This window comes from Ipomoea nil, unplaced genomic scaffold (genome assembly GCF_001879475.1).
Source record: "Ipomoea nil cultivar Tokyo-kokei standard unplaced genomic scaffold, Asagao_1.1 scaffold1289, whole genome shotgun sequence".
Lineage (NCBI taxonomy): Eukaryota > Viridiplantae > Streptophyta > Magnoliopsida > Solanales > Convolvulaceae > Ipomoea > Ipomoea nil.
This window is the reverse complement of record NW_017617717.1, coordinates 1-10,324: the sequence shown is the minus strand read 5'-3', so window position 1 is coordinate 10,324 and position 10,324 is coordinate 1. Positions and strand designations below refer to the sequence as shown.

Sequence of the window (10,324 nt, the reverse complement as noted above, 5' to 3'; positions counted from 1 at the left end):
GAGGAAAGGGGGATGGAGAACAGAGTAGAGCTAGAAGGACGAGGGGTGAAGGAGGGGGAGGGGTGTAAGGTGAGGCACCAGACAGGACAGAGCGACCTGAGAGGCGGGGGAAGGGGCAGGGAGAGAAGCGGGGCAAGGCCCCCCAAAACAACATAAGGACCACGGAGCTAAGGAAGCAACAAAGAACGCCGGCAGCGGACCGCAGAGCAAGCAGCACGGGGCCAAGTAAAAAGGAGTGAGGGTCCGGCACCAGACAAGCGGGCCGCGCTCGCAGAGGGGGAATGAGAGAGCAACAGAGAGAGAGGGGGAGGGCGAGGAGCGACGAGAGGCACGGAGACGGGAGTGGGGGAGGGGAGAGGGCCAAGGGAGAGGAACAAGCAAAAAAACAGAGCAAGCAAGGACCAGAGGGAGGAAGGGCGATGGGGGGGCAGCCGCCGGAAGCCCACGCAGACAGGAAGGGCTGGAGGGAAGGGCGGGGGGCGGAGGAGGAGGGGAAAGGAGGCGGCACAAGGGGAGGACACGAAAGGGCCTGGGAGGAGAGGGGGCGGAACGGTGAGAGGCGGAAGGGGAAGGCACGGGAGATACGGGAGGAGGAGGAGGAACAGGGGGGAAAAGCAAGGCCGGCCGAGGGGGAGGGGGGACGGAGGGCAGGGGGCGAAAGGGCGCGAGGGTACAGGCCGAAGAAAAAGAGAGTAGGCGACTAGGAAAGGGGGGGGCCGAAAAAAGGAACATGAGACAGAACGCGAATCGAAGAGGGGGCAGTGTAAGTACGGTGAGACGCCAAACGGGACCGGGGGGAAAAGCACAGAGGAACCGGGGGAGGGAGAAACGGGAGGAGCCGGGGCGGCAAAGCAATAAGGAAGAACCAGGAAGAAACGGGAAAGAAGGAGCAAAGAAGAAAGGAAAGGAGTAAAACGGACATGAGGCAAGGAAAGGAGGAGGGGCACCAGATGCGAGAGAAAAGGAGGAAGAAAGAGGACCGGGAGGGATACGAGTGGGTAGGAAAGAAGGCGGGAAACGAGCAGCAGGAATTGTACGAGACGCAAGCGAGCAGGGAGAGGGAAGGGAACGGAGTGGAGGAGCATCGAGGGGGGAGGTCAGAGCACCGTAAAGCAGGGCCGAAAGCAGAGAGGGGGGGAGGAGGCGAGAGCAGCAATGAGGATGGGGAAGAGAGGAAGAGAGGGAAGAGGGAGGATGTAAAGAGAAGGAGGATAGGAGGAGAGCAGATGAGAGAGAGAGAAAGTAAAGCAAAAGCGAGCGCAAAAAAAAAAAAAAAGCAGGGGCAAGCACGCCGACCGGGCGGGTCGGGACTGCGCCCGCGCGGGACACTGCGGGACAGCAAACACAAGGCGGGCACGGGGGCGGGGCGGGGCCAGCGGGGGCACCAGCCGACAGGAAGCGTAGGACGGGCCGGGCGCCCCAAGGGCGCGCGGCGGGAGCGGGCGGGGGGGGCGGGGAAGCGCGAGCCAGGGAGACAGGAAAGGGCGGAAAAAAGGAGGGGGAGGCGCCCACAGGCGCCGCGGAAGGGGGCAATGCGCGATAGGACCTAGGCGGGAGCGGCCGGACGGAAAGCCAGGCCAAGAGGAGAGACGAAACGGGAAGGGGGGGAGTGAAGAGAAAAGCGCGAGAAGGAGTAGTGGGCAACGGAAGCGCAGAAGAGTAAGGAAGCAAAAAAAAAAAAACAGTGGAGAAGAGGGGGGGCGGGTTGGGGGGGGGGGGGGGGGTGGGGGGGGGGGGACGAGGGGTGGGAAAGGCGGTAAGGTGAGGGCAAAAAGGAAGGACAGGGGGCAAACGAAGGAATGGTAGAGGCCAGTCAAAAGGTAAGGAGGCGGGTCAAGGGGCAGGAGCGGGACTAAGGGGCACGGAGGGAGGGAGGGAGGAGGAGTAGAGACGTAAGGGGGGGGGCAGATGGAGGGAGGGGACCCGGATGGAGGGGGAAGGCGGGAGAAGGGAGGGGAAAGGGCAGACGCGGGCGGGAGCCAGCGGGATACCGGAATTACGGGGCAAAAGGAGGAGAGGAGGTCGAACGAGCCCAGGGGGGGAAGAGGAAACGCTGACTGGAGAGGCAATACGGAGAAGCAGAAGGGATACGGGGCAACCATACGGGGGGAAGACGGGGACGCGAGACGAGGACAATGGGAGTAGCTAAGGAGAAACGACGAGCGGGCGCAACCAAATGGAAGGCACAAAGAGCCTAACAGCGCGGGCAGGGCCGGACCAACTGAAGGAAGGAGTGGACGGGGCAGAGGGAGGGGGAAGAATAAGTGACATGGATGAGAATGGAAAAAAAGAGGGGTCAGCGCGGAGGGAGGAGGGACAGGCGGAGAGGGGGAACGTGCGGGTGCACGGGGTAGCCACGGGGAAAAAACGGCCGGCAGGGCTGAATAGTTAAAAAAACGAGGGCGCTAGGTGTGAGGGGTGAGAAGGACCAAAACTGAAAACGAGAGGGGAGGGATACGTGACACGGCCGCATCTGGAGGAGGGTAGAGGAGCAAGGGATAACGCAAGGGAAAGGAAAGGAACGGGAGGGGGGGGGGAAAGTGAAAGGCCAATGGGACACAAAAGGAAACGGAAGAACTAAGGGCAACAGAGGGAAGATAGAGGACGAGCGGAACGGGAAGGAGAGCAAAAGGAGAAGACGGGAGGGGGGGAAGGAAAACGGGCAGGGGAGAGAAGGAAACGGAAGAACAGGGCACATAGGGGAGGGAGAGGGTGCAATGAATGCGGGAGGAGGGAGAGCGGAAAAGTAGCAGGGAGGGGGGGGAAGGAAACGGGGAGAGAAAAGTAAAAGGAAAGAACATGGGGCACAGTAGGCGAGGGGAGAAAGAGCGAAGGACACGGGAGGGAGAGCGAAAGGATAACGGGAAGGGGGGGGAACGGAAACGGCAGGGGAGACAAAAGGAAACGGAAGAAAGGCAGGGACGGTGGGGGGGAACGACTGCGAAACCTGGGGACCGTGTTGCGGGGGCAGGAAACAAAAGAGCGGCAGGGGAAATCGCGGGGGAAGAAGCGAGGAGCCCTTCGACGGGCACCAGAGGAGGGCAGGGGTAGGAGAGGCAAGCAAGCAAGGCGGTGAGAGACGGGGACACCCAAGGGGTACGCAAGAAATGAAAGGAAAGCGCGCAACGTAGGGGACGAGGGGAGGGGGGGCCGAAGAGGGCAGGGGCGTCGACAAGGGAAGCGACGAAGAGGGAAAGGCGATAGAAGACCAAGGAAGCGAGGGAGGGGACCTCAAGGGAGCAAAAGGGCGGACAAGGAAGTAAGGAGAGAGGACAGGGCAGAGGAGGGAACGCAAAGTAAAGAGGGGACAAAGAGGGGAAGGAGAAGAACCGGAGCAGGGGAGAGAGGAGATAAGAGGGAGAGGACGAGGGCACGGGAAACGGGGAAGGACGGGGAGGGAAAAAGTCGAAGGGGAAAAGTAGAAAAAGAGGAGATGGGGGAAGGAAAAAGGAGGACTACGGAGGAGGAGACAAGGCGACAAAGGACAGACGGGGAAGAGGAGGAGGAGGATGTAGGAGGAGGAGGAGGAGGAGGAGAGAGGGAGGAAATAAGACTGGGAGGGACAAGGGAAACAGGACACCAGGAAAGGGAAAGGGAAAAACAGGGCGGCAAAGGAGCGTGGGGGGGGGGGGTGGGGCTAAGGTGGCGGGCAAATGAGCGGGCGTGGGGGAACATGGGTACCGAAGGAGGCGGGGGGGGAGGCAAGGGGTAAGAAGAGATCGGGAAGGGGGGCGCGTATGGCAGCAAGATAGGAGAAGGGGGGCATGGCGACACAGAGCCGGGCAAAGGGACGGGGGAGACGACGCGAAACCACAAGGCCGGAACAGGAAGAGAGACGGGAGCAGGAGGGGGGCCAGCCAAGAAGGAGAGGAGTGGAACAGAAGGGAAAGAGGGGGGAGGGGAGAGAGGAAAGACCATCCGAGGGGCCCGCTAGGGGGGCAGCGCCCCAGCAAAGGGCGGCGCCCGGCGCCGCGCCGCCCGAACGGCCGGAAAGGACCATGGCGGCAGCCGCCGTAGGGGGCAAAGGGCCGGCGAGCGGCCGGCGGGACGGCCGCCCGCGCAGCCCGGCAAAAAGGGAGGGGAAGATCGGGGCAGGGGACGGAGGACGAAAAGAAAGACACCAAGGGCCGCGAGGGGGGGGGGCCAGCGGGAGGCCCAAGGGGCCAGAGTGCCATGGAGGGGCCGGCTGGGCAGAGAAGCGCGCGGCATAAGGGATGAGGAGGACGATGGAGGGAGAGGGAGGAGGAATGCTGAGGAGGAGGACGGGAGGAAGGGAGATGGGAGAGAGAAAAGGAGGAGGGAGGATAAGGAGATGAGGAGGGTGAGGGGAGGAGGGAGAGGAGAGCAGAAGGAGGAGGAAGGTGGGAGGAGTAGGAGGAGGAGGAGGAGAGAAGAGAGAAGAGGCAGAGGGCAGAGGAGGAGGAGGGGGAGTGGGAGGAGGAAAGGAGGAAGTGAGGAGGAGTAGGAGGGATGGAGGGAGGATGAGGGGGAAAGGAGTGGGACGAGGAGAGGAGGAGGAGGAGGAGAGGAGGAGGAAGGAGGAGGAGGAGGGGGGGGGGGGGGTGGGGAGAAAGGACAAAGGCGAGGAGGAGGAGGAGGGAGAGAGGAGTAGGAGGAGGAGGAGAGGCAGAGGAGGAGGGGGAGGGGAGAGAGAGAGAGGAGGAGGAAGGGGAGGAGGAGGTACGAGCAGGAGGGGGAGGAGGAGGGGAGGAGGAAAGGAGGAGGAGGAGGAGGGGGGAGAAGGGCAAAGGCCGGAGAGAGTGAGGAGGGGTAGGAATGAAATAGCAGAAAAGAGAGAAAGATAAAAGAAGGAAAATGAAGAGAAAGAAAAATCGGGACGAAGGGAAAAAGGGTAAAACGGAAAAAGGGAGAAGGGAAAAACGGGGATAAAGGGAGATAAGAAAACGGGAGGAAGGCGATGAAGAAAGGAAAAAAGGAAAAAGGGAAAAAAAAAAGAGAGAAGGAAGGAAACGACCCCGAGACAGGGGAAAGGTCGGGAAGAGGGGAGAGGAGAAGATTGGAGGGCGAGGGGGGAGGGTGAGAACCACCAACGGGCGGGAAGAGGGGGAAGCCAAGGGGGGGACGAAGAGGACCAAACCCCCAAGAAGAAGAAGAAGAAGAAGTAAGAAGAAGAAAGAAGAGAAGGAAGAAGAGAAGAAGAAGAAGAAGGGAAGAAGAACAAGAACAAGAAGAAGAGAAGAGGAAGAGGAAGGGAGAAGAAGAAAGAAGAAGAACAACAACAACAACAACAACATAAACAACAAAACCAAGAAGAAGAAGATAGAATGGAAAAGCGAATGAAGAGAAGAAGAACAAGGAACAATAAGAGAATGAAGGGAAGAAGAACATCGAAGAACGGGAAAGAAGAGGAAGAAGAAGAAGAAGGGAAGAAGAACGAGAAAGAAGAGAAGAGTAATGACAGGGAAGAAGCAGAAGAGGACATGTAAGGAAAAGAAGGAAGACGGGAAAAGGGGGGACGAAAGAGGGCCCAATAACACCAAACGCCGGAGGCGACCGGGGCGGGGAGGAAACCCGGGGCGGTATAAGTCTAAAGGACAAGAGTACCCGCCAGGGGGACGTCGGCGGCAGACTGTGAGAAGGAACGGTAAGGACGCGAGAGAAGGGAACGGTGGACAACGCGGAGGATTGACGGAGGGGAAGGAGGAAGGGAGGGACCAGGGCATGGGCGAAGGCCACCAAACGCGAGAGGAGGCCGCACCAGAGGGGGAGGGACGCGGGAGGGGAAAGAGGGGGCAAGAGAGCAACCGTCCCGGCGCACCGGGCCGGCGGGCGAATGGGCCGAAGGGGCGCAAGGGAGGCGAAGACGGGGGCACGGAGGGGGCCGAGGGGCGTGAGCCGGGAGGGGGCGGAAGAAAAAGTGCGGGGCGGACGGCAAAAAAAAAGATGAGAAGGGGGGCAGAGGAGAGGAGAGACGAACCAGGACTGAGGGGGGAAGGGGAGCCGGGGGGGGCGGCCAGGGGAAAGAGGGGAGGGGGACGGCGAAGCGGAGGGGAGGCGGGAGGGGCGCGTGGGGTGGCCAGGGAGGGGGGAGATAAGAGAAGGAACAGGAGACGACAGGGGAAGAGAAGCAGGGAGCAGCAAATAAAAAAAAAATAGGAGAGGCGGACAGCAGAGAAGAAGGGAGAAGGAGGAAATAGGAAAAAGGGGAGATGTGGGAAAAGGCACTGTGGGACCCCGGAGGGAGAGACGGAGAGCCGGGGCCCCTCGAGGAGGGGAGGTAAGCACAGGAGCCCCCGGAAGGAGGCAAAAGGGGGGCGGGCCCCGGGAGGGGGAAGAAAGGGAAAAAGGGACAGGGAGACCCGGAAAGGAAACAATGGAGGGAGGGTACGACAACAAACGGAGGGGGAGACGGAGGGAGGACCACGGGGCGAGGGAAGGGAACGTGAGACGAAAGCAAGCGTAAGGAAGAGGGACGGGAGGTAAGGCAGCTAGCGAGAAACCCAAAGAGGGAAGGGCAAGGGAGGAAAAAGGAGGGAGCAAATAAAAGGGAGCGGAACCGTCGAACCTGCTGGGCCGGATGCGGTAGGCGCGGGGGATACCGGCGGGAGGTGGAAAGGGGAGTGGGCGAGGGGAAAGAGGCGAAAGGGCAAACAAGAAAGGAGGGAGGGGGCAGTGGCGGAACAGGGAACCGGCCGGGCGGGGCAACAGGGGGAAGAAACGCGATAAGAGCGAAGGGGCTGAGTCGAAAGGGGAAGGGGAGGAGGGCGCGGGTGGGGCGAGAGGGTGGGGAGGGGGAACCAAAGGAGGGGCAGAAGGGGGGGGAAAAAATAAAAGAAGAGGAAAGAGGGAGGTGAAGGGGGAAAGAGGGCCATGGAACAGGGCAGGGGGCAGAAAACAGCCACGGCAATAAGGGAGAGCGGAAAAAAGGCGAGAGCGGAGAGAACGCAGGCGGAAACAGGGGCAGGTGCCCAAGGGAGAAAAAGGGGAGGATGAAGCAGAGAAGGGGCGGGGACATGGTGGAAAGCAGCAAGGTGAGGAGGCGAGGAGCAAAAGGGAGGGTGCCGAGGACGGTAAAGGAAAAAAAGAAAGAAAGGGCCAAAGCAAGGTCGAGGAGAACGGGTGGCAGGGGAGTGTCAAGAAGGGATGACGAGAGGACTGGGCACGAGGGAGCAGAAAGGAGGAGCAAACGGAGCAAGACTGGGGGAGAAGGAAGTCGCGGAGGGGCAGAGGACAGGGGACGGACAGAAAAAGAGAATGGCAGGCCACCGGGCAGGAGGGGCGCAGGGAAGGCCGGGGGCGCCACGAAGGGACAGATGAGAGAGAGACATCACAAACAAGCGGAGTGGGCCCCCGAGGGTGGAGGGGGCAGGGCGAGGGCCAGGGAGGGGAAGGTAAGGCGCGGGAAGGCAGAATGGAGGGAGGCAGGGGGCAGGGAAGGGGGGTGAGGAGGGAAACAAGGAAAACACAGGGAGAGAGAAGGTGGGAAAGGACGGTGGGGGCGAGGCAAGAGAGGGGCGAGGGGAAGGAATGGCGCGGAGAAGGGCCAAGAGCGGGGGGCGAAGGAGACTCAAGAGGGAGCGAGAGGGTGCAGCGGGGGGGGGCGGAGGCGCAAAAAGGATACGAAGGGACAAGGGGCCAAAGGCCAGCAAAGACCACCAAGCGAGCACAGAATCAAAGAGGGGCCAGGGCCCGAGGGGGAAGGCAAAGGAAAAGGCCGGGCAGGGACAGAGCAGGAGCAAACCACAAACGGAGAAACGGAAGGAAGGCAGGAGCAGCAAAGAAAGGGGGACAAACAAGGGAGGGCATGGCACGGACGACACGGGGGGACAAGAAGAGGGGGGAGGAAGAGCAAATAGGGGACGGGAGACACGCAGGAGGGGGAGGTTCCGAGGAGGAGGTACAAAACAAAAGACAAAAAGGCGAGAGAAAGGAAAGGAAAAACACAGGGACCGAGGAGGGGCACGCGGGGAAGAGAGAGACAGGCTAAGAGGGGACAACGGGGGGAGAGGGGATGTAACGAACGAAGAGGTAGGAGAACGGAAAGGCGGAAGAAGCGGACAGGGGCCGGGAAGGAGGACGCCAGACGGGCAGGGCGCAGAGGAGAGAGGGTAGATGGCAGGGCGGCGATGGGCAAGGAGGGGCGGCCAAGGGGAGGACAACGGGGGGCGGAGCGCCGCAAACGAAGGGGGGCATGAGCGACGAGGGCAGGGGGACGGCGCGGGCGAACAAGGCAGGGCCACCGGCACGCAGCCACGGCGGCAAAACGCAACGGGGCGAACAGAGGTGGGGGGCGCGAAGGCAAGGCGGACAGGGCGGGGGGGCCAAAAGGGAGGAGGGGCGGGAGGTGCTGCCAGCGCGGGGCAGTGCGCCGGGGGAAGGCTGCCGGCGGGAGAGGCAGCACTGAGCGGCCGGGCGGACAAGGGCAAGCGCGCGCGCGGGAAGCAGGGAGGCAACAGGAGGCGAAGCAGCCAGAGGGAACAACGGCGGGGATGAAGGGATGGGGCGCATGGAACCGAGGGACCAGCGAGTCGGGGGAGCCGCGAGAGAACGGAGGCAATGGGGGGAAACCCAGGCCACGGGGCAACCGGCGGGGCAACGCCGGCGACGGGGAACACCCGGGGAGGATGCGCAAACCCGGAGGAAGAGGGAAGGAAGCGCGGCGAAGAAGAGGGAAAAAAGGAAGGAAGGGGAGAAGCCCCGGAAGGAAGGTAGGGGGACAGAAGGGACCAGGGGACCCCGGGCCTAGAGGAAAGACCGGAAACCGGGGAGGAAGAAGAGAAGGAAGGACCCGGACGAGGCAGAGGCGAGGAAGAACCCTGAGACCGAGAGATCGAGGAGGAAGAAAGAAAGGAGCCGGGGACGAGGCAGAGGCGAATGGCGAAGCCGAAGACCTGAGGATAGCGGGAACACCCCAAGGGGGAAAACGGGGAAAACGGAGAGGAAAGAAAGGGATAAGGCGCAGGAAAGCCCAAGCAAGAGCAGGACGAACAGAAGGAGCGGTGGGGAGGCCACAGGCGGAGCGGGAGAACGCAGAGAGCACAGGCGATAACTAGGGCTGAAAGCGAGCCGGAAACCTACAGCAGGACAGCAGGGGCGGACGACAGGCCGAAGAAGGAAAACGGCGAGCGAAAGCCGGGGGCCGCGAGCGCCGCGCCGGTAGCGAAGCTGAAGCGGCGGGGCCGGAAAGCCAAAGAGAGCGGGGCAGCGAAGAAGGCGGGGAACCACGCCAACGCGGGGAAAGACCGGAGAAGGAGAGAGAGAGAGAGAGAGAGAGAGAGAGAGAGAGAGAGGAGAGAGAGAGAGAGAGAGAGAGAGAGAGAGAGAGAGAGAAAGAGAGAGAGAAGAGAGAGAGAGAAAAACCAGGGGAAGCAGGAAGAGAGAGACGAGGAAACGCGAGGGGAAAACCGAGAAGAGACGCGACAAAGAGGAGAAGCACAGGCAACAGGGAGAAGCAAGCAGAGAAAGAGACGAGCAGAGAGCCGAGGGGCACAGAGGCACGGCAGCAGCGAGGCAGAGCAGCAGCCAAGGCAGGAGCGGCAGCACACACAAGCACACGGGGGGGCGCCACAGGACCAAGCGCAGGCCCAGACAGGAGGGGCAGCGCAGAGAGCGCGGACACGGCCCCGCAGCACCCGGCCGCGGAGCGCAAGCACGAAGGGGGCGAGCGCAACCGACCGAGGAACCGCAGCGCAGCAGAAGGGGGGAGCGCAACCAAACAGGGGACCGCAGCCCAAGAGGGAGGCAGCGGACCGCAGCCAGGAAGAGGAACCGCAGCGCAGGGAAAACGGGGGAGCGCAACCAAACGGGGGACCGCCAGCCCGAAGAGGGGAAGGCGGACCGCAGCCAGCGGCGGAACCGCAGCGCAGGAAGAACCAAGGGGAGCGCAACCAAAGGGGGGAGCAGGCACACAGAACACAGAGCAAGCACAGGCCAACCCACAGGAACACAGGGGGAAAGGGGAGAAAACGGAGAAGGAAACCGAGGCGGGGCAGCCACAGACGAGGAAGAAGCCGAAGGGGGGCAGACGGCGGGCACCGAGGCCAACGGGAGACCAAGGCAACGAGCAGGCGAGAGAGAAGACGCAGGGAGCCGACGAACGGGACCCGAAACAGCAAACGAGACGGAGCACGAGAAACGGAGGCCGGGGGGACACACGAGGGCGGGGAAACAGCAAACGGGGGAAAGGCCCGAGGGGGAAAAGGCCAGCGGGAGCCGGGGGGGGGGACCACCCGCCGGACCGGCGCCGGGCAGCGGGGGCCCGGGGGGGCGCGGCCCGGCGGCGGCCGCGGCCGGCGACGCCCGGGCGGGCAGCGGGAGGGGGCGGGGCCCCCGACCCCCACCGACCCCCCACGGACGCGGGAGC

The 10,324-nt window shown here is 62.7% G+C and overlaps 5 protein-coding genes across 5 annotated transcripts; all 5 read left to right on the top strand.

The window, feature by feature from the left end:
- Positions 1–281: 281 nt before the first annotated feature.
- LOC109184887 (octapeptide-repeat protein T2-like) lies at positions 282–704 on the top strand. The gene has a single exon (XM_019334936.1). The coding sequence runs from the start codon at positions 282–284 to the stop codon at positions 702–704; it is 423 nt and encodes a 140-aa protein (XP_019190481.1).
- Positions 705–920: 216 nt separating this feature from the next.
- Positions 921–4,465, top strand: LOC109184886 (eukaryotic translation initiation factor 3 subunit A-like). The gene is made up of 3 exons (XM_019334934.1): positions 921–1,242; positions 3,132–3,618; positions 4,195–4,465. The coding sequence occupies exons 1-3, from the start codon at positions 921–923 to the stop codon at positions 4,463–4,465; spliced, it is 1,080 nt and encodes a 359-aa protein (XP_019190479.1).
- A 2,485-nt stretch (positions 4,466–6,950) lies between these two features.
- LOC109184885 (protein lingerer-like) lies at positions 6,951–7,406 on the top strand. The gene has a single exon (XM_019334933.1). It carries the CDS (start codon positions 6,951–6,953, stop codon positions 7,404–7,406), a length of 456 nt encoding a protein of 151 aa, XP_019190478.1.
- An 82-nt stretch (positions 7,407–7,488) lies between these two features.
- Positions 7,489–8,073, top strand: LOC109184884 (ribosome-binding protein 1-like). The gene has a single exon (XM_019334932.1). It carries the CDS (start codon positions 7,489–7,491, stop codon positions 8,071–8,073), a length of 585 nt encoding a protein of 194 aa, XP_019190477.1.
- Positions 8,074–8,585: 512 nt separating this feature from the next.
- LOC109184882 (octapeptide-repeat protein T2-like) lies at positions 8,586–9,014 on the top strand. The gene has a single exon (XM_019334931.1). The coding sequence runs from the start codon at positions 8,586–8,588 to the stop codon at positions 9,012–9,014; it is 429 nt and encodes a 142-aa protein (XP_019190476.1).
- The last annotated feature ends 1,310 nt before the right edge of the window (positions 9,015–10,324 follow it).